The sequence below is a fragment of the Marmota monax genome, unplaced genomic scaffold (assembly GCF_021218885.2).
Source record: "Marmota monax isolate L192 unplaced genomic scaffold, Marmota_monax_Labrador192_F-V1.1 WCK01_AAM20220418_F8-fsc00047, whole genome shotgun sequence".
Taxonomy (NCBI): Eukaryota; Metazoa; Chordata; class Mammalia; order Rodentia; family Sciuridae; genus Marmota; species Marmota monax.
In genome coordinates, this window is record NW_026692072.1 from 12,043,604 (window position 1) to 12,067,419 (window position 23,816).

Genomic DNA, 23,816 nt, shown 5'->3' on the forward strand with positions numbered 1-23,816 from the left:
TTTCCTTCTAATTGTCTCATCTTTATAAACTTTTAAGCGTTTACATGTACTCTAGAAAAGAGAATTATCCTTAGCCCAAAAATGTGGCTGGTCTATTCCAGAATGCAGCATAGTGGAAAGGGTTAGGTTTACCTTACTGTCTCCAAGGACTGTGATGATAGGAATGCCTAAGTTCTTTACATGTTGCTTGATGTTTGGGCCCATGGCTACTGCCAGCTGCTGGAGTATATTCAATGTCTGTTGCACCTGAATGGAAAGAGTCAACACTTTATGTTCAAACTACAAGCAAGATGTACTCAAAGTTTTGCAAGATTGTTTGTTGCCATACAGTAAACACAGCAGATTTCTGATCTGCTCAAGAGATAAAAAAATCTATTAAAGCTATGAATAAGTTTTAGCTCATAAAAATGTATTGTTAGAATTTAAGATCATAAGTTATAATACTTACAATAATAATAATATTTTAAAGGTAAAAGCTTAGTTTAAGAAAACCCTGACATAAAAATCCAAATTTAAAAATTAGAAGCCGGGCACAGTGGCGCACACCTGTAATCCCAGCAGCTCGGGAGGCTGAGGAAGGAGGATCGAAAATTCAAATAGCAGATTAGTGAGGCACTTAGCAACCAGTGAGACCCTGTCTCTATATAAAACATAAAAAAGGGCTGGGGATGTGGCCCAAGGTAAAGCAACACTGAGTTCAATCCCTGGTACCCCACCCCCCAAAAAATTAGAAATTAAGTGAGCACACACACATGTGTGTACATATTGCATGTAGTTTCTTTCTTTCTTTTTTTTTTTTAAAGAGAGAGAGAGAGAGAGAGAATTTTAATATTTATTTTTTAGTTTTTGGCAGACACAACATCTTTGTATGTGGTGCTGAGGATCGAACCCGGGCCACACGCATGCCAGGCAAGCATGCTACTGCTTGAGCCACATCCCCAGCCCTGCATGTAGTTTCATACAAAGATACTTAATACTGGATCCTTGTAAAAAGCAAAGTTTGAAATTAACAAAAATTTGATGAATAAGCTGGGTGTGGTGGCACATGCCTGTAATCCCAGTGGTTCAAGAGGCTGAGGCAGGAGGATTTTGAGTTAAAAGCCAGCCACAGCAAGAGCAAGGTGCTAAGCAACTCAGGAGACTCTGTCTCTAAATAAAATATACAAAGGGCGAGGATGTGGCTCAGTGGTGAGGACCCTTGGGTTTAATTAAAAAAGAATTGATGAATAAACCTGCAATATCTTGAGAAACACAGAAGAAATTAAAGGAAGCTATTTCTAGGTCAAAGTAAATAAAGCAATAGTTTATTTTCTGCTAGTGAAGGATGTACTGATAAGGAACCTTCTGTAATGGGAAAGAAGAGAAAAAGAAAAGGCACAAGGTCTACATACCAAGATTTTATTTGAATCATTGAGTCGACCCTTCAAGGCAGTTGGAAGTTCACCTATATTTGGCTGGATAAATTTTGCTTCGTTGATAATTCCTGCCACTTCATCTAGGCCTTCTTTCCTTATCTTCCAATTTTTATCACCAATCTTGGACACCAACTCTGAAGTAATTTTATCACTGGAAAATAGAAGATATAACCTTTTATTTTAGGCTCCTAAAAGAATATGATATCACAGAAGTTCCCATCCCTGAATTCAAAGAGAAAGCACAATGAACTGGGTGCGGCGGCAGACACCTATAATCCCAATAGGTATGAAGGCTGAGGCAGGAGGATTGCAAGTTCAAAGCCAGCCTTAGCAACTTAGTGAGAACCTAAGCACCACAATGAGGCCCTGTCTCAAAATAAAACTTATAAAAATGAAAAAGGCTGGGGATGTGTCTCAAGGGTTGAACATTCCTGGGTTTAATCCCTGGTACCAAAAAAAAAAAAAAAAAAAAGAATTTACAATGAACTGAAACTGGGCATAGTGACAACAGTTTGTAGTCCCATCTGGGCTGAAGTCTCCAAAGTTACCCAGTTCTACATCAGAGTTATTCAATTTTCTTCCTCACAAAATCATCAATTTCTTATGAACTCTTCCAAGGAACATCACAAAGCTCAAGGCCAGCCTAGGCAACCGGGCAAGACCTTGTCTCAAAATAAAATAAAAAGGGCTAGGAATGTAGCACAGTGATATAGTACTTACTAAGCGTGCACGAGGCCCTGGATTCAATTTCCATTGCCACAAACACACACAATGATTTACAATGAATCAAGTAAATCATTCACAGGGTGAAACCAACCTGATCTCTGTCCTTGGCAAAAGATCAACAACATCATTGCCTCCATCTTCTGGTTCATCTCCATCTTCTCCTTCATCTATACCACTTGTGCTATGCTTGGAAATCCCTCTGGTTGGAGCAGGTGGGCTTTGTCCCTGCATCTATGCAAAAATGAATAAAGCAAATGAACTTGATGAAGAATATGAAAACAAACAGATTAGGGAAGGTGCCTATGTCAAACTTTCTCATTCTGTCAAAATACTTACTTACATAGTAGATACACACACACACACACACACACACACACCATATATATATGGGGTGTGTGTGTGTGTGTAGTGCTGGGGCAAACCCATAGATCCTCACACACAAACTTCTTAGAATCTGACTTCTTAATCACAAATTGCCACCCCCTCCTTTGGCATTACTGGGAACTGAATCCAGGGGTTCATGCATGCTAAGCAGCTCAGCCCTTTTTTTTTTTTTAATTTTCGGTGGACACAACGTCTTTTTTTTATTTTTTTTTAATGTGGTGCTGAGGATTGAACCCAGCGCCCCGTGCATGCCAGGCCAGTGCGCTAGCACTTGAGCCACATCCCCAGCCCTCAGCCCTTTTTAAAATTTTGAGCCAGGGTCTTGTTAAAATGCCCAGGCTGAGCAGGGACTTGCAATCTCCATGCCTCAGTTCCCAAGTAGCTGTGATTATAGATATATACCATGGTGCCTTGCTTTAGTTTACATTTTTTTAAAAAAGTTATTATTTTGTGTACTTTTTGAATAGGTAGTATGCTCACTATGTTTGAAATTTCAAAAGTACAGAAGAATATAAAGAGAAAAATATCTCATCTTATACCAGAGTTACCCGGTTCTCTTCACAAAATCAATTTCTTATGCACATTTTCAAGGATACTTTGTGCACATAAAAGCAAATACATATATATTCTTCATTCCAAAGGTTTAAAAGTTTAGCCTTAATGAATGAGATTCTCAAGTTCACCAATGGACTGTAACATTTGTGGAATCTTTACCTTCTCAAATTCTGCATCTATCTGGGATAACAGTGCAGGTTTCTCATCCTCAAAGAACATTCGCAAAGAGGGACCAACATATAGGTACATCACGCCAAGCAGGGTAATGGCAGAAGTCCTCACGGCCTGCCAGAGAGAAAAAAAAAAAAAAAAAAAAAACAACTTTCCAATCAGAACAGAACAGAACCACAGAAGGCTGTAATGCCCTTTCGTGTGCCAGAATATACTCACTGGGTTTGTTGCAGCTAGAGCAGTCTTCACATTGCTAATGAATGCCTTGACATTCAACCTATAAGAAGAAATAACATTTAGAAATTGAAAACAAGGTCTAGGGATATAGCTCAAGTGGTAGCGTGCTTGCCTGGCGTGTGCGGGGCGCTGGGTTCGATCCTCAGCACCACATAAAAATAAAATAAAGATATTGTGTCCACCGAAAACTAAAAAATAAATATTAAAAAAAAAAAAAAAAAGAAATTGAAAACAAATAAATGAAACCTTCGGAAGACTCAATAGAGCAATAGAGTTTTATAGACTGACTCTGGGATTGGATCCCTTGGGTGAAGTTTTCATCTACATCTACTCTCACTTTAAAGTAAGTTTTAAATACTATCTATACGTTGAAAAATCACATTATGCTTAATTAAGACTCTTAAATACAATTTTGAATTCATTCATGTACTCCAGATTCATTTACCCATCTACTTTATGACATTTCTATGTCTCAGACATCTGACATCCAGTACATGAAAATTAAACTCCTGATTGTCTACCCCCCAATCTCAGAGTTCTCTAACTCAGTAAAGAGTCACATTATTCTTCTAATCACTCAGGTTACTCTTGAGTCCTTGGAGTAATTCCTGATGTGTCTCACTATGTTTAATATCCTGTTCAGTTCTATTTTCCAAATATATGCTGAGTCATTACATTTACACCTCTACAATCTATGTCTAAACCATAATTTCTTGACAGGATTATTCAATACCCTACGAATTAATTCTCTCTCCCAGCTCTGCCATTCAACCCAGGATACTCTATTACTAAGCCATAACCCAGCCCTTTTAATTTTGAAACAGGGTCTTGCTAAATTGCCCTGTTTGGCCTGGAACTTACAATCCTTTTGCCTCAGACTTCACAAGGACTGGGAACACAGGTGTGTACCACTGTGTCCAGCAAACAAGACTTTTACACTGCCAGAGAAAACACAAAAAAAATAACTTTCCAATCAGAACAGAACTACAGAAGGCTGTAATGCTCTTATGTGTGCCAGTTCTTCTTTCAGATTATACCAAGTTGAAAACATCTAACCTCTTATCCTACACCTATAATCCCAGTGACTCAGAAGGCAGACGCAAGAGGATCGCATGTTCAAAGCCAGCCTCAGCAATTTAGTGAGGACCTCAGCAACTTAGACCATATCTCAAAATAAAAATTGAAAGGGCTAGGGATATAGCTCCATGGTAAAGCAACCCTGGGTTCTATCTCCACTGCTGAAACCAAAAAAAAAGAGAAAGTTTTTTAAAAAGGAATTATAACAATAACCTGGACTTTGTGAGAACTCCAGAGATACTGACATTGAATAGTTCTTTGATTAAATGATAATTGAACTGAATGGTAAATTCTCGAGTAGTAGAGTTTCTTCCATAAGTAGAATCAAAACACACTAAGAGGTCTGTTATAAAAAGTAACAAGGCACAAAGAAAGGCAACACAGTATATCAAGCATAGCATTCTCTTGAAACCAGAATGCCTAGATTCAAACTTTGGCTTTGCCACTTTCCTAGCTATGATGAGGGCAGATAACTTAAGCATTTAGTCTTCAGTATCCTCATTTATAACTGAGCATAACACAATACTGTAGGTGATTTTTATAAGGTTTAAATCAAATTATTATTTAAAAGGTTTTAAAAAGAACCTTGGATAAAGGAAGCTACATAAGATTTTGTTAAATAAAATAAACAACTGAATTCTATGTACAAGTAAGTTTGGGAAATAGTAGATTAAACAAAGTTTAAGGGGCTGGGGATGTGGCTCAAGAAAAAAAAAACAACAAAGTTTAAAAATCTTTTCCATATTGGGATTTTTGAGAGTATTTAATATACCAAACTACCCTGTAGGTCTCTAAACAAATGTGATTATATGTAGCAACTTCCAAAGTCATTTGAGTAGAAATCTTTGGAAATGGCTTTTCTGTGGAATAGTTATTAACACTTAAGGAAAAATAACTCAGAGGACTGTGTTAATGGATATAAAAATATAGAACACAAGCCAATACAGACTTTTAAGGATAAAAGTGGTTTTCTTGCTGGGAGTGATGGTACACTTCTGTAATACCAGGAACTCGGGAGGCTGAGGCAGGAGTTCAAGGCCAGCCGCAGTAACTTAGCAAGGCCCTAAGCAACTTAGCCAGCCACTAGCCCCTGATTCAAAATTAAAAAAAAAAAAAAAAAAAAGAACTGGGGATGTGGCTCAGTGGTTAAACACCCCTGGGTTTAATCCCTGGTCCCCCTCACCCCCCCAAAAAAGGGCAATATTCTTTTATATAGACAATATAGCTCTTACTGTAATCACCAATTAGAGATGGCAAAACATTTAATTTTTACCTACTTTACTTCTTTCTGACTTACCCAGAAAAACCAAACTCTTTTATTGCATTAGATAGCCAATTCAGAGTTTCTGACTGATTCTTGGGATTCTTCTGTGAGAAAGCCATTGACATAACCTGGAGCAGGGGAAAAACAACATCAGATGTATGTTCTCTCATATTTCTTATAAGCATACAACATGACTTAAAGATGGCTGTGGGTTAAATATAGCTTTTTTGATGCTGAACAACTACAAGAAAAACGTAGGAACAAAAGATTTAACCCCCACAAGAAAATGAGGTAAGTTACAGTAGTATTTAAAGCATGCGGGACTGCTTAAAACTTTTTATTAGTGGTCATTATGGATTTTAATGTCTTAAAAGGATTTTAATGTCCTTGCTGGGCACTGTGGTATATGCCTATAATCCTAATGACTTGGGAGGCTAAGGTAGTAGGATTCTAAGTCAGAAGCACAGCAACTGAACCAGGGGGCCCTAAGGAACTTAATGAGACCTTGTTTGAAAATAAAAAATAAAGGGCTAGGGATGTGACTTTTAGTAAAGCACCTCTGCGTTCAATAACCCAGTACCAAAAAAAAAAAAAGTACAGTCATTCTTTATAGACTATCCTTGACTTAGGTAAGCTTTCGTTATCAAGCAGCAATATATTAAAGGTAAAAATAATGTAATATTAAAAATGGTTTTACTAGGGGCTGTGGCTGTGGCTCAGCAATAGTGCACTTGACTGGCATGTGTAAGGCACTGGATTTGATTCTCAGCACCACATGTAAATAAATAAAATAAAGGTCTATCAACAACTTAAAAAAAAAAATGGTCTTACTTTAAAATTAACTTGGGGAGGCCAGGCGTCATGGTGAATGCCTATAATCCCAGTGGCTTGAGAGGCTGAGGCAGGAGGATCACAAGTTCAAAGCCAGCCTTAGCAATTCAGTGAGGCCCTAAGCAACTTAGAGAGACCATGTTTCAAAATAAAAATTTAAAAGGGCTGGGGAGGGGTTGGGGTTGTGGCTCAATGGTAGAGTGCTTGCCTAGCACGCATGAGGCACTGGGTTCAATCCTCACCACCACATAAATGTAAAAATAAAGATATTGTTCCGCCTAAAACTAAAAAATATTTTTTAAAAAATGGCTGAGGATGTGGCTTAAGTGTGGTTGTGCACCCCTGGGTTTAATTTCTCTGGTGCCAAAAAAAAAAAAAAAAAAAAAAAATTAACTTGGGGAAAGAGCTTTGTGTTACTACTAACCTGTTCAGCAGTCCATGGTAACATACAAGCCTCAGCTATTGCTGTCATAGCTTCCTTTGCATTGTTTCCACATTTTACATCTCCAATTTTGTCTACAAGGCCATCTAAAACAATCTGAGCTGATGTTTTGGAAAAATTTCCCTTTTGGGCAATCAAAGCAACTATGTGAAGCTTCATCTGCATCACCTGAAAAGGATAAATATCATAAAGTTATGAGTAAGTCAAAGACATTTATTCATTTAAACAGCAGCCTAATGATGTAACATAGTTAAGGACAGTTCAGAATACAATAAAAATAAAATCAGAATTTTAAACAAGAAAAATAATTTTTACCCTTTACTGTCACCTATTAAAGTAGCAGACAAGGAAGAGAGGGAAAAAACCAACCAACCAAACAAAATACAAATAAAACTCAAACCACTCAATGTTTCAAAAACTGGCAAGTTTATAAACTGAAAAATTTTAATTTTTATATTCTCCTCCTCTTATGTTTTTGCATTGACCTGATTATACATTCTAAAATACATAAGAAAGGACCAAACTAACTGTACAGCTTAAAGTTATGACTAGAGTTGCTGACAAAAACCCTACAACTCTCATATGTTCATTCATATACCACACAGAACTTGGGAGATTTTAGGGAAATTAGATGTGTTTGAGTGGACAAATGGAAGGAATTAGTAGGATGACAATGTAAGGGACTTAAGACCCCTTTGTTCATAAATAATTCCCTTTGTGCTGTCTAAATATTTCAACTTTACTTTTTTAAGCTGCATGGAATTCCATAAACTATAGATCCATTTAGGTAACAAGCACTCTCTTTTAAAATGCAGTTGTCTTGGGTGTGAATTCTGGACAGGTAGAATAAGAACCGCTGAAAAGAGGTAATTTTATGTCTTACATTAAAAAAAAAATAAGTCGCAAAAATTTCTTTCAGAAATTTGAAAATTAGCTAAAGGTTTGAAACACTAAAAAGAACATTTAAAGAAAAGGTACCAAGATATCAGGAAGAAAAGTGAGCTTTTTGGAGATTTAATAACTTCATCACATCCTCCTCTCCCAGTCCACAGTAGTCTTCAAAACCATAGTCTTATAAATATGGTAACTGTGAAAACCTAAAATTGTGTAGCTACTACTGGAGGCAAGACCAGGTTTGAAGCTCCTCAAAAAGTAATAATGACTATCATTATGTGACTAATTTGGCAGTATCCTAGAAAAGCCCCATTTTAAGGTCCTGTTATTTGACCCGACTATCTAATTCAGTGGGAAAAAGGGCTATTCCCAGGGAGTTTGTTGAAAACAATTAGTAACAACTGTTCAATATTTACTGTTGGGGCTGCCTGCAGCTGCAATACCAGTTGAGGCAAGGGACCTTGGTCAACATCTTAAAAGTAAGATTTAGGGAATAAGATGTCTACAGAGGACTTTGAAAGCTTCTATACATTCTCAAGAATCTAGATGATGCTACACATATTCAAGGCTGTGTGTGGGCACAGAAAAAAAATGAAAGGGCCCTAATATCTTACTTCTGGATGATTTTCAGGCCCTGCATAAGCAAGAAGAGAAGGCTGAGAAGAAGTTTTAAAAGTTCTGGAGCACTCAAGGCACATCCCAACATACATACACACACACCCCTGGCAAAAGGTAGAAGACATAATTGGTTCAAGGCCTTTAAGGAAATCTGTCTAATCACTAGATGACCACTAAGCCAACCGAGCAGAGACTTTGGAGGCTGCAAATCAAAATTACAGCAAGATCATACTTCATACTCTCTAGGATAAAAAGAAAGAAAAAGAAAGGAAGGGAGGAAGAAAGGAAGGAAGAAAAGAAGGAAGGAAGGAAGAAAACTTATTGGTGGGAATGTAGAGAAAACAGAACTCTCACACATTGCTGGAGCAAATGTAAAAATGATACAATCACTTTGGAAAACTGTTTTTTCAATTCCTCAGAAAATTAAATAGAGCCAGGGGCAGTGGCACATGCCTATAATCTCAGTGGCTTGGAAGGTGGAGACAGGAGGATCACAAGTTCAAAGCCAGCCTCAGCAAAAGCAAGGTGCTAAAAACTCAGTGAGACCCAGTCTCTAAATAAAACACAAAAAAGGCTAGGGATGTGGCTCAGTGGTTGAGTGTCCCTGAGTTCAATCCCTGGTACCTGCCCCCTGCAAAAAAAATGTTAAATAGAGTTATCATATGATCCCTGAAATTCTACTCCTAGGTATATACTCAAAAGAATTAAAAACATAAAAATTTGAATGTGAATGTGCAAATGATTGGAAAAGTAAATTACGGTATATCTATACAATGGAATGTTATGTGACAATTAAAAAAAAACAGGAACTAACACATGTTACAATATGGATGAAATTTGAAAATATTATGCTAAGTATAAGCCAGACAAAAGGTCATATATTGTATTATTACTTTATATAAAATGTCTGGGAGAGGTAAATCCATAAAGATCAAAAACGGATTAATTATAGAGACTGAGACTGAGGAGGATTAGACAATGACTGCCACTGAGTATGAGGTTTCTTTTGGAGCGATGAAAACATTCTAAAAGTAGAGCTGCAGAAGTTTGTGAATATACTAAAAACAACTGCATTGATCTGGGTATGGTGCTGCATGCCTATAATTCCAGTGACTCAGGAGGCAAAGCAAAGAGCACAAGTTTGAAGCTAGCCTTAGCATCTTAGTGAGGCCCTAAGCAACTTGGTGGGACCCTGTCTCAAAATAAATTTTTAAAAAATTAAAAATTTTTAAAAAGTGCTGGGGATGTAGCTCAGTGGAAAAGCACTGCTGGGTTCAATCCCTAGTTCTTAAAAAAAAAAAAAAAAAAGCCCCATAAAACCAAAAACAACCCTACTGTATACCTCAAAACAATGAGTTTTATCCAGGTGTGGTGGCTCACACCTAAAATCTCAGCAATTTGGGAGGCTGAGGCAGGAGGATTACAAGTTTGAGACCAGCCACAGCAATTTAGGTGAGGTCCTGAGCAATTTAATGAGACCCTATCTTAAAAATAAAAAATTAGGATGGCTTGGAGGGATGCAGCTCAGTAGTAGCACCTATTGGTTCAATCCCCAGTACCAAAATCAATCAATCAAAACAGTGAATTTTATAGTTTCAATAAAGTTGTTATTAAAAATATACACATAGGGGCTGTGGATGTGGCTCAGCCATATAGTGCTCGCTTGGCATATGTGAGGCCCTGGGTTTGATCCTCAGCACCAGAAAAAAATAAATAAACAAATAAAGATACCTTTGTGTCCAACTACAACTAAAAAATATATACTGAAAAAAAAAAATATATATATATATATACACATACACATAAAGGGCTGGGGTTGTGGCTCAGTGACAGAGCGCTTGCCTCGCACATGTGAGGCACTGGGTTCGATCCCCAGCACCACATAAAAATAAATAAAATAAAGATATTGTGCCCATGTATACTAAAAAAATATTTAAAGTATACGTATATTTAAAATATTTAAAAAATATATTTAAAATATTTTTTTAAATAAAATTATCCCTTATGGATTTAACCAGGAGGGTTTGGCTCAAATCAGGTGTCCTCCTTTCACTTATCTAGATGGCTGCATGAAGAAGAGTTTTAAAAGTGGCAGTATGGGGGCTGGGGATGTGGCTCAAGCAGTAGCGCGCTCGCCTGGCATGCGTAGGAGCTCTGGGTTCGATCCTCAGCACCACATAAAATAAAAAAAAGATGTTGTGTCCACCAAAAACTGAAAAATAAATATTAAAAAAATTCTCTCTCTCTCTCTTAAAAAAAAAAAGTGGCAGTATGAGGGAAAGATGGCAGGATGAGAATCTATCAGAATATATTTAGCCTTTGTGGTGATGACTGTCCTGGCTGAGGTGAAGAAACATAGGTAGGCTAAGGGGAATAGTGTTATAGATAAACTCCCATTTATATAAGTTTCACCTCCACAGGATGATGTAATAGAAATTACTTCAATAAAAAACATTAAATTTACAACTGAAAAATACCTGAAAATTAGTTTCTTTCCATCCAGGTTTCTTGGCCAGCATCCTCACTAATGCCTGGCATGGCATTTCAGTACGATCCATTAGTTCAACAGCCTTGAAATAAATAAGACAGTGAGAGTTAAGGGTTAAATATTAGTTACTAAGGAAGGTCAAATACCAAAGTCTAGTACTTGGTTACCTTTGAAGGAAGAAGGGGAATAGAATTGAGGAGGGTAAAAGAGGGAGCTTACTTCTATTCTAATGTTTTTTAATGAGAAATAATGGATAGATATGTGGTACATGGCCATTATATTTATATTCATTGAAACTATTCGATTTTACATTTTAGGAATTCTCAAATAATTTGCTCCAAGGAAAGTAACAGTAACAGTTTTCATATTTGCTTAGTTTGTGGCAGAAATTGCTCATATGTATTTTATCTTACTTAATTTTCCTAAAAATATAGTGAAGTAGTAGAAGTAGTTAAGCATTAAATTTCAAAGACATACAAATTTAGGTCTAAATCACACAAGTGGCAGATACCAAACTGTAAGGTTCTTGCCTCAAGTCCCACTGCGCTTTCAGTTTTTCCACGCTCGCTCTCATGAGGATCACAGTACATGCCAAAATAAGCCACAATGAAGTTTTTCAACACAAGTTTTTGATAGTTTTTTCTACCAACAGATGATGCCTATACCACTAAGAAATGATGACACAGTGGGTAAATACAGAAATGGATGAGGAATGGCTTAAGTGGAGAGATCTGTTTGCTTATAGAAGTCATTGAATGAAGACATTGAAAGCTACAAATAACAAAATAAAAAAAAAAAACCCATCTCATTACTTAATACTATGAAACATGTTTGTTGCTTGTAAAACAAAGTAATTAAAATACATTCTTCATTATGGATTTCATTATTTCCCCATTATCTTAATTTTCTTTCACAGTATACTTATCCCTATGTATCTACCTTTTGGAACTCTTCCATACAGGCTAGCCTTTCCTTCCAGTTACTGCTGTCTAGTAGCTGTATACAGGTAGGGGGAAGGACAACTGAAGCTTTTTCTTCACAAACTTCCATCTGTAAGACACAAAAATATGTCAAAATTATAAACTGCTTAAGGAAACAGATGGCAAGAATGCAAAAATACCCCAGATAAAACTTAAAGAACACTCCCATGGATATGCTATACTATCTGAGAATCTTCAATATGTCTCAACATTCCCAGCTTGGAGGCACAGTGCATCATACTGACCGAGAGTTCTGGCTCCACAATTTCTTTGGTCTCCAGTCCTTTCTTGTTCTTGGTTCCAGTGTTCCCTGCACCTCCTGGTGCAGCTGGTTTCCCCTTCTTAGGTGGTCCACCAGCCTAAATGCAATTTTTAAAAAAATTAAATCATTTAAGGTTTAGAAAGTAGCTGGTAAACTTTTTGGATCATGAAACCCTCTGAAAATTTGATTAAAATGAAAATTGCCCGAAAATAAACTTTTTTCATGCTCACAGAAAATATGATTAAAATGAAAATTACCCGAAAATAAACTTTTTCATGCTCAGTTTCATGGGCATAAAGACTCCCTTCTGAAGACCACTCATGGGGATAGAAAGATAATCTGCACACTGCATGTTAAGAACCTCTAATTCAAAATAAGTAGTTAAATAAATGAGACAAGAATAATGAAGTGGAATTGTATTAGATTTACAGATTAATTTGAGAATGACATCCTGATGTCTTTAAATGCCTTTACATTTCTTCTTATACCAGTACAGGACAGTCTCTAAGTTATAACATTTACTCAATACTTAATCCCAAGGTGCTTTAATATTAGGAGAACATACTTATTTCTCATAATAGATCTATATAATTTGCAAAAGAACAGACGGTTTTCATGAGAAATCTTACTGTTCCACTTATGTTGAAGTTAAATTTCTTATAGAATCTTCTTGTTTTAGAATTCTTTCTAGGTGACTTGCTTTGAGTTTTAAGAATATGATTATACGAGCTATAAAAATGACAGTTTTGCATCTCACTTCCTCTTAATTAATACCTCTTAGTTAATATGAAGTCACTATAAAATAATAAAGGTACTAAATAATAAAGGTACTAACAAGCATTTCTTCTCACTTCAATAGGATTATCTCCAGAATTTCATCATTATTAAGCACAATGCTGTCTTTGCTTTGGTATGCCTACTGCTATTTGTACATCTCTCTGTGTGTGTGTGTGTGTATGTGTATATACAAGTATATATACACACATTTTTAAAAAAACATATTCAGGGACTGGGTTGTGGCTCAGCAGTAGAGCGCTTGCTTAACACAAGTGAGGCACTGGGTTCGATCCTAAGCATCACATAAAAATAAATAAATAAAATAAAGATATTGTGTCCAATTACAACTAAAAAAATTTTAAAAATATACATTCAATCATGTCAAAGTACCCATTCATTTCTTTTTTCTTTTTCTTTTCTTTTCTTTTTGTTGTGCTAGGGATTGAACCCAGGTCTTTGTGCAAGCAAGGCAAGCACTCTTTCAATTGAGCTATATCCACAGTCCCATACCCATCCATTTCTATGTGGTTAAAATTTTTTATGAAAGGCAGGCACAGTGGCACATGCCTACAATCCCAGCAAATTGGGAGACTGAGGGAGGAGGATTTCAAATTCAAAGCCAGCCTTAGCAACTCAGTGACTTGCAAAGCAACTTAGTAAGACTCTAACTCAAAAAAATTATAAAAAGGGTTGGGAGCAGGCAGGGGTTGCAGCTCTGTGGTAGCGTGCTTGACTATTAATATGTGGTGTTGAGTTTGATTCTCAGAACCACATATAAATAAATAAATAAGATAAAAGTGTATTAACAATTAAGAAAATATTTTTTTGAAAAAGAAAAAGGGTTGGGAACATAGCTCAGTAGTAAACTGCCCCCGTGTTAAATCCCTAGTACCCAAGAAAAATCAACAGAATAACCAACCACCAAATAAGACAACCCAATAATGGGAGAAAATATTTGGAAATCATATATGGGAGAATTCCTAAAACTAAACAATCAAAAACAACACAAAGAGCTGCGGTTGTGGCTCAGTGGTAGAGCACTTGCCTAACACATGTGAGGCACTGGGTTCAAATCTCAGCACCACATATAAATAAATCACCAAAATAAAGGCCCATCAGCATCTAAAAACATATATAAAATAACAACTTAAATCAAAATGGGCAAAGGTTCTGAATATATATTTCTCCAAGCTGGGCATGGTGGAGCATGCGACGTAATCCCAGCAACGTGGGAGGCTGAGATAGGAGAAGTATAAATTTGAGGCTAGCCTCAGCAACTTAGTGAGATCCTGCCTCAATTTTTTTTTTTTTCATGAAAGAAAATGTAGGAATTTATTGAATGTTTCTTAGGGAGTAAGAGGAAAGGTTAACACTCTATATTACAACAAAAATCTAAAAATATTTGAATATTCTCCCCCCACCTCCCTGGCCCCCAAAGTTCCACTACATACAGTTGTCCAGTTTTCATCAAAAAATTGAAATCCTCAGCCATGGCACATATCTGTAATCCCAGCCCCTTGAGAGGCTGACTGCCTCAATTTTTTAATATATTAATTAGAGTAGATGGACACAATACCTTTATTTTATTTTTATAAAGTGATGCTGAGGATCAAACCTATTGCCTCACTCATGCTAGGCAGGCACCCTACCAACTGAGCTATAGCCCTAGCCCCGTCTCAATTTTTTTTAAATATTCATTTTTTAATTGTAGTTGGATACAATACCCCCATTTATTTATTTTTATGTGGTGCTGAGGACCGAACCCAGGGCCTCACACATGCTAGGCGAGCGCTCTACCCCTGAATCACAACCCCAGCCCAAATTTTTAAAAAAAAACTAAAACAAAACAAAACAAAAATGACTGGGGCTCACTGATATAGCAACGAGAGAGAGAGAGAGAGAGAGAGAGAGAGAGAGAGAGACAGAGAGAAAGAGAGAGAGAGAGAGAGAGAAAGAAAGAAAGATGGCTAATAATCACATGAAAAGATGTTCAACATCATAAATCATTAGGGAAATGCTGATCAAAATTTCAGGATAAATGGACAAGTAAAATGTAGCATATCCATACAACAGAATGATATTCAGCTTTAAAAAGGAACAAAATACTGACATATGATACATTATGGATAAACCTTAAGGACATTAATTAAGCGAAATGAAATAAGTCACAAAAAGACCAATACTGAGGCTAGGAGTGTAGCTCAGTGGTAGATTGGCATGTCTAGCATGGGTGAGGCCATGGGTCTGATCCTTAGCACCACAAGGAAAAAAAGAAAAATAAATATTGATGAGTCTACATAATAAAGGGTATCTAAAATAGCCAAAATAACAGAAACAGAAAAAAGGGCTGGGGATGTGGCTTGGTGGTAGAGCACTCGCCTAGCATGTTCAAGGACCTGGGTTCAATCCCTAGCATCACAAAAGCAAACAAACAAGGGAAAGAAGAATGGTGATTACCAGTGGGTGATGAAAGGGGGTTTGACAGATTATTGTTTAATAGGTATAGAATTCAGTTATGGACATGGATGGTAATGATGGTTTCACCAATTATGAATATTTAATACTACTGAACAGTATACTTAAAAATGACTAAGACAGCTGGCCTAGTGGTACATGCCTGTAATCCCAGAGACTTGGGAAGCTGAGGCAGGATTGCAAGTTTGAGGCCAGCCTTAGCAACTAAGGGAGATCCTATCTCAAAATAAAATAAAAAAGCTGAGGATGTAGTTTAGTGGTACAGTGCTTGCCTAGCACGTAAGAAACCCTGGGTTTAATCCCTAGCATTGTCCCCCCAAAAAAGTTAGGATAGTAAATATTGTTATGCATATTTTACCATAAATTTTTTTTTTGGAAAAAAAATGCACTCCTGTAATTTTTATCTCTGTAAGCCAAATATATTTCTGGAATATATGTCTTCATTAACACATGCTCTGCTTTATTTTCAATGTGGCCAATGAACTCATTTCTCAAATGAAGTCAGACTGGAAGAATAATCATGAACCTCAGACTCAAACTCTATCTTACTAAATCCTCATTTTTAAACCATCTATTAACCTTAGCAGTAGGTGCCTTTTTTAAGAGTCCTGGTTTAGGTGCTGAAATGTCCTTTGTGTCTTTATCTCCTGCAGCCCCTGAAGTAGTAGTCCTTCCAGGCACAGGTTTAAATTCCTTCTTATCAGCTACTAATCCAGCTTTCTTACCATGAACCAATTCTACTTTTTCTGAACATTCTTTGATCTAGAGAAAGAAAGTGAGATAAACATCATTTAGCCCAACTTTGAAATACAATGACCACATTATTACTTATAAGTCATTTCCAAACCACAATCATATATATAAGAATTCAGAGAAAAGTTTCCTTTTCAAAGATAAATTATCAAGATTTTCTTAATAGTAGATGTATTATATGTTTTACTTCTTTACAAATCAGAATTATAATAAACTTATGATGGCCATAATTTTGAGGGAAGACATTCACATTTAGAAAGGTAATTTTCTAGAATATCAGAAACGAATTTATCTCACAATGTTGTTTTCATCTTCTCTACAGATTGGGCACTCAGCTTTTGTTTGGTTATAATTTGAAAGATAGTTCAAATATCACCATTGTAGCCTAGGATAAAATTTAAATCCTCAGTAGTTATGCTTTCAAACTCTACATCTGAACTACCAGTAGAGAATGAAATAAATTTCACAAATTGATTATTGGCAATTTTTTCTTAATGAACAGAAAAGATTAAATTGCAAACAAAAAACACCAAAAAACATTCCCACAAATTGTTTCAATTGTGCATGGGAGTATGCAATGTAATACATCTTAATGGGAATTGTAATTTAAAAAAAATGGAGAAATCTGGATCAAAACTATACTAATACTCTCTAATTTCCAAGAGACAAAATCACAATGCCAAGAGACAAAACTATTGTTTAATTTCATTATAATTCATTACTAACCTACCTTATCAAGTTTGAGTTTGTCTACATCGGCTAAGAATGGGTTTACTGCTTTCTCACCAACCACCTTCAAAGCTGTACCCAAAGCTTCAAATGCAGCATCTCTGACTTCAGGAGCAGAATCATTGATGTGCTACACTCGGGAATTAAGCAAAAATATTCATGAATACGAAGTACTTTAGGAAATATTACTTCAGATATTTTAATTCAGGTTGGTAGTTCTTGGATAAAAATTACATCTTTCCTTTGCCAATTAAGAGTCACTTTCTCACAAATTCTTTTTGGGTTAACACAAACTCTGGTTATCTACTCAGCAAGCCAGTGCTTCCTTTTTCCCCCTTACCATCTGTCTAAAATTTCTCACTCCCAAATGATCCTCAAATACTTCAGATTTGATGCCTAAGCTTGGAAAGATCCAGTGTACATCAGTATGTGACCAAGTAAGAAACAAATTGTGTAACAAGTAGTAGAATAAGAAAACTAACTTGTGCTTTCCTTCAAGAATAGGAACACAAACAGTTACTAGAATTTGGATTCAGTCTCAAAAAATGCATAGGATCTAATCCTCAAAAGATCATTAATCTACAGTATGAAAGTCAAGTAGTTACTGTACATAATTAGTAAGAAGAAGAAAAACAACTTGCCTAAGTATAAAATATCCCAAATTATAAAGATAGTCCATACCTTAAGTAGAGCAGCACAAAAAGGCTTTAACAAGCTCTTTGGCAGGGTAGAGGCAGTGCAGTGACGGAAACTTCTTGCAATAAAAAGAGATGTCTGTTGCTTAATGGTTGGATTTTTATTATCCATTACTGCTAAAACATCCTCACTGATGTTCTGTAGTGTGGTCTTTAGAAAGAAGATTGATCAATGAGATTTTCTCAGTTGTGAAGAATAGTTAATATAAAATTGATATAAAATATAAAATTTAGATAAAGCCACAAATTCACTCTGTCAACTTACAGTAAGGAAGATTGCATCAATTGCCTCCTGCAAGGCTTGTACAACTTGAGGTTTCTTCTCTTTGAATTTCTCCAAAATGGTTGGCACAACCTGCAAAAGTGAAGAGCAGTAATTATATCTGGCAACAAAAAGGAATGAGGGGGCTGGGGTTGTGGCTCAGCGGTAGAGCACTCACCTAGTGTGAGCAAGGCACTGAGTTCGATCCTCAGCACCACATAAAATAAGTAAAATAAAGGCACTGTGTCCAACTACAACTAAAAATAAATTAAAAGAAAAAAAAAAAAAAAGGAATGAGGGCTAGGGCTGTAGCTTAGTAGCAGAGTGCTTGCTTAGCATGTGTGAGGCACTGGGTTCAATCCTCAGCACCACATAAAAATAAACAAGTAAAATAAAGGCATTCTGTCCATCTACAACTACAAAAAAAAAAAAAATTAAAAAAAAAAAAAAGGAATGAAGCACAATATAGCATGACTGAACCAAAATTTTCAAAATTATGTTAAGTAAAAGCAACAGTCACAAATGACCCCCATATTATATTATTCCATTTACATGACATGTCAAGTCCATAGAGACAGGGAGCAGATTAGTAGTAACCAGGGCCTAGAGGGAGAGAAGAGTGGGTAATGACTGCTAACAGGAACAGGGTTTCTTTGGGGGGGAACTAAAAATGTTCTGGAATCAGGGATGATAGTTATACAATCTCCTTATTATACTAAAACCACTGAATTATACATTTTAAAATTACAGATTTTTACAATATTTACCTCTCCAAAAAACATTATTAAAAACAATGAAGTTGGCTTTATTAAAAAAAAAACATTAAAACTGAATAAAAAGTAATTTCCTTTAAAAAATTTTTTTAGTTATAGATGGACACAATACCTTTATTTTATTTACTTTTATGTGGTGCTGAGGATTGAATCTAGTGTCTCACACATGCTAGACAGGTGCTCTACCACTGAGCTACAACTGCAGCCTCTAATTTTCTTTTTTGAAGGGTATAATAATCTTCCACTGGAACAATTAAAAGATTTCATCCTGCTGTCTCTATATCCTGTATACAATCATAATAATTTCTATCTGTAACAGCTCTCATTTTACAAAAAGTAAATACCAGCTAGGAGGATTCAGGTGAATAGTTGAGTATATAATTCTTTCTCTCCACTCAAGATGCTGATATATCTTATTGATTTGGGGTGTCATCTGTCCCTTACAACACAAAAGAAAAAAGAAATAGTACCAACAATTTTAATAATTTGTTATCAGAATTATATCTTCAAGTCTCAGTGTAGATAGTAAAGTTGAAATTTTTATAAGTTTAGTTTTATTGCCTAAAGTATTATTAATTCATTAAACATTAATGGCTAATATATACACTGAGTGCCAGGCACTGGGTTAGCAGGGAAATAAAAAAATCTTTTTTATTTTTTAGAGGGTTCTGGGGATCAAATTCAGGGCCTGTGCATGCTAAGCATGTATTCTACCACTAAGCAACATCCTCAGACCGAAAGATTTTTTCTTTTCAGTACTAGGGATTGGACCCAAGGGCCCTCTACCAGTGAGTAACGTCCCAAGCAATTTTTATTTTGAGATAGGGTCTCATCAAGTTGCCAAGCATGGCTTTGAACTTGTGATCCTCCTGCCTCAGCCTCCAGAGTAGCTGGAATTACAGGTGTGTGACACTACACCTGGCAACCAAAGATTTTTTTTGGGGGGGGGGCGGTATACTGGGTATTAATTTGCCAGGCAAATTCTTTACCACTAAGCCAAATCCCCACATCTTTCAAAGATTTAAAAAAAAAAAATTTTTTTTTAGTTGTAGTTGGGCACAATATCTTTATTTATTTTTAAGTGGTGCCAAGGATCGAACTCAGTGCCTCACACATGCGAGGCAAGAATTCTATCACTGAGCTACAACCCCAGCCTTATCAAAGATTTTTTAAAGGTTCAGAAAAGATAGCAAAGTCAATGGTATCCCCAAAAATTATTTTCAAGATTTCACAAAAGTGACAGACCTTGAGAAATAAAATTGACTTTTTAATATAAGCTATAAAGCTTTAAAAAATTATAATGGCTACAAAATTGAAGTTTACTTTTATAAATATCTCACAAAAGATAGTCTATAAATAGCTAAAGCAAACAAGGCTCATGCCTATAATCCCAGCAACTTGGGAGGCTGAGGCAGGTGGCTGGGAAGTCTGAGGCCAGTTTTGGTAACTCAGTGAGATCCTGTTTCAAGACAAAATAAAAAATATTAAGAGCCAGGGGTAGAGATTAGAAGTAGAGTAGCCCTGGATTCAATCACTAGTATCTCAGGGGGAAAAAAAAAAAGTCAAACACTAATATGTTTTGTTATCATACAGTATATATTGTATAGTTTAAAAACAAACAAACAAAAAAAACCCTTTAGTTTTTTATTTTTATGAGCTATAACCCCAGTTCCTACATCATAAAGTTTTGAGAAAAAAAAACAAAACAAAACTCCAATCATAGAGTGCTGGAGACGTCTTTAAGCTGAACAACGTGAAACAAAGCCAGAATCAGAACTCAAACTGAAGGGACTGGTAATTAGCCAAACATTATTTAGTAAATCAAAATGGGTTTTAAAAATTGTTTTTACCTTGAAAAGTTATTTATCAATAACACAAAAATGACCAAAAGTTAGTTAATATATTGATAGCTTACACATAGATATAAATACTATACACAGTTATAAATATAAATATTTGCTACTATAAAAATACATACTATTGATACAATTTATTGATTTATTTGGCTACCAGGGATTAAACTCAGGGGCACTCGACTACTGAGCCACATCCTCAGCTCTATTTTGTATTTTATTTAGAGACAGGGTCTCACTGAGTTGCTTAGCGCCTCGCTTTTGCTGAGGCTGGCTTTGAACTTGCAATCCCCTGTCTAAGCCTCTGGAACCTCAGGGATTACAGGTGTGTGCCACGGCACCTGGCCCAAATTATTATTTATAAAGATTTTAGAGACCTCTTTTAAAAAATTATTTATTCATTAATTTTTGGAGATAGGGGTCTATTTTGTCCAGGCTGGTCTCAAACTCCTAGTCTCAAGTTAACACTCCAGCCTCAGTCTCCTGAGTAGCTGGGAATATAGGCATGTGCTATGGCACCTGGCATTAGATCTTTATTTTTATTTCCCTGGTAAGAAATCAGTCATGGTTTATTTTTATTTAGTAGTATCTTCTTTGTTAAGTTGTCTGAAATTATTTTTAATGTTATGAGTAATCAACCTTTAAATACCATAGCTCAAGTGAAGCTAAATAATAACTTCATAATATAAAAACTGACACATGATTAGGGACTATTAAGGGACTCTTATGTCAATCTAGGAAATTAAATGATCAAGTGACTAGGAGGTAAAATGATCAAGTGACTAGGAGGTTAAACTCTAAAATTCAATTTTCAGGATGCTAAATCATTCTAACTAATTCAGACCAAATTTAGAGCTAATGAACAACTACCACAGTTAAAACACCTCAACACATTTTATATATTAACTTCATCTAATGTTTGATATTACCTTACCTACTCTTAATTTCATTCTGGTCCTGGTTATTAAAATTCTTTTTGTGTGGGAGTAGGTATGCTGGAGAACTCAGGGCTCCTCTACTGAGCTATACCCCCTCCTCATGGTTGTTATAAAAATTCATATTGTTATATTGCATATTATTGTAAGAACAAAGCAAGATATTGATAAATAACAAGCAAATAAATCAACTCAAATAAGTACTTTTGGCTAACTGCCTGATTTTCCACATAAGCCTTATGAATTTAATAGTTGTAACTACTATCTGTTGATATTTGTGAGGAGCTATGTTGAATAATAAAACTTAGTGAGAAACTTACTTTGCCCAATGGATCTATGCCAAAAAGTTGGTTTAAAGCATAAAGCGGTCTAGCAGGCCATTTTTGATAATTTTGTGGATTTATTTCCAAAAAGAAGTGTTACTTACATGTCCTGCATATTGTCCAAATTTCTTTCTTAGCCCAACAGCCAGGCCAGTAAGACATTTTGCTGCCAAAGCTACTAACATGACATTGGTGTCCTTTCCAACAACCTACAAAGGGGGATAAAAAGGAAAACAAAATAGTCACAGCCCTATAGAAAGGTGTTAAAGTGTACTCTCAAAAGAACTCTGAATGTTATTACACTAATGAAAGACAAATTTTATTTCCTATAAAAGAATAAAGTCTTTATTCCTCTTCGACAATAGTGAATTTAGAGGGGTTGGGGTTGTGGCTCAGCAGTAGTGCACTTGCCTGGCAATTTGAGGCACTGGGTTCGATTCTCAGCACCATGTTTAAATAAATAAAATAAAGGTCTATCAACAACTAAAAAAAATATTTTAAAAATAGTGAATTTAGGAGCCTCCCTTCATTATGTTTACTCTGCTATCTTCAAGTTCTACCAAAACACACACACAAAACCACAACTTCAAATTGCTAATTCTCTATTAGTGGCATATCACTGGCAGCACTGTAACTTGCAGGAGGTGACCCTGATAATGATAGAGAAGCTACAGGTCTACTGACTTTGCTTTGAGACAGGAAAACCAAAAGAATGTTATCTCTGAAAGATACCATAGGGCAGCAGTTCTCTAATATTTATACCCAAGAAGCACCAATGGAAACTGCTGCAGGTACCTTCAGGAAGGTAATGGGACTCTAAATTACAAAAATCTTTGCAACCATTCCTCTTTATATCCACAGTGTTTGATCTCTACTTTAAGATTTTATTAAAAAAGAAAATACTGCATTAAAAAAAACTGGCAACAACATTCAACTTGGGTGGACCTACACAACACCAAAGAACTATTCTCTAAAAATGATTCTTTCTAAGTATTTATTTACTTTATAATTGATCACATATTTCTTCACTTTGCTTGGCATGCTGATGATATAATACACTGTGGTATCATTTGCTATTTAATAAAAAATACTGCATATTTAATATCTATACAATATTATATTCCACAGAATTATAGAACTATATTTTTGTTTTTAGATCAGGAAGACCCTCTTTTCTAATTTTTGTAGAAGCTAAATCCTCCAAATTAACCTAGGACAATTTTAAAAATCTTTAAAAAAAATATATGTCTATAATCCAAATATCATCAATAGTGTTCCTTAAATGGCAATGTACTTGTGGTTAAAAAAAAAAAAATTACTGAATCACTAATGAAGGGAAATTCAATGGCCTGGGCTGTTAAGATAGCAATGCTGAAACTCCTCCCACTTACCTTCTTTAATGCTTTTACTAAATCTGCATAGTCACCCGCCTCCAATTTGGGGTTCTTCACTAGTACTTCTACAGCCTCCAGGGCTTCTTTTCTCTCTTGCCATTTTTTTGCTTCCTGTAAGACGCAAATGAGTCACTTGAAAGATAGCAGAATGAAAGCCTATTTTTTGCACCCTACTAATTCAAAAGTGCCAAAACAAAACTTTTTGTTTTCAGAAACTTTGTCTAAAGTTAAAAAACAAAATTGCAAAACTGCTACCAATCAGAATATTTTGTTCATACAATTTTTGTTCACATATAACAATGTATTTTCAAAGATTTCATAACCTTAATATAAATACAATGTTGTACTTTTCCATCTCATTTTCTAGGCAAATGTTAATAAATAGGCATCAAACAGAAAACATCATAAAAAGCATTTCTAGTCCATCTTATAGTGGCATAATTAAAATAAAGGAAATTCTATTTTGACAGCATTAAAAAGACAAGAATAATCATATAACCAAC

At 35.6% G+C, this 23,816-nt stretch overlaps 1 protein-coding gene across 5 annotated transcripts in view; it reads right to left on the minus strand.

Moving 5' to 3' along the window:
* Ckap5 (cytoskeleton associated protein 5) overlaps nt 1-23,816 on the minus strand; it is a 102,837-nt gene that overhangs the window by 32,072 nt on the left and 46,949 nt on the right. For all 5 annotated transcript variants that reach the window (XM_046457368.1, XM_046457360.2, XM_046457383.2 and 2 more), the window contains 16 exons: nt 23,311-23,424; nt 22,024-22,128; nt 18,039-18,128; nt 17,760-17,924; nt 17,080-17,208; nt 16,176-16,358; nt 12,328-12,441; nt 12,042-12,152; nt 11,092-11,184; nt 7,085-7,270; nt 5,863-5,957; nt 3,471-3,528; nt 3,240-3,365; nt 2,233-2,372; nt 1,392-1,566; nt 133-246 (listed from right to left, as the gene is read on the minus strand). In XM_046457368.1, the coding sequence (XP_046313324.1) occupies nt 133-246; nt 1,392-1,566; nt 2,233-2,372; nt 3,240-3,365; nt 3,471-3,528; nt 5,863-5,957; nt 7,085-7,270; nt 11,092-11,184; nt 12,042-12,152; nt 12,328-12,441; nt 16,176-16,358; nt 17,080-17,208; nt 17,760-17,924; nt 18,039-18,128; nt 22,024-22,128; nt 23,311-23,424 (1,998 nt within the window). The remainder of the gene's footprint in view (nt 1-132; nt 247-1,391; nt 1,567-2,232; nt 2,373-3,239; nt 3,366-3,470; nt 3,529-5,862; nt 5,958-7,084; nt 7,271-11,091; nt 11,185-12,041; nt 12,153-12,327; nt 12,442-16,175; nt 16,359-17,079; nt 17,209-17,759; nt 17,925-18,038; nt 18,129-22,023; nt 22,129-23,310; nt 23,425-23,816) is intronic.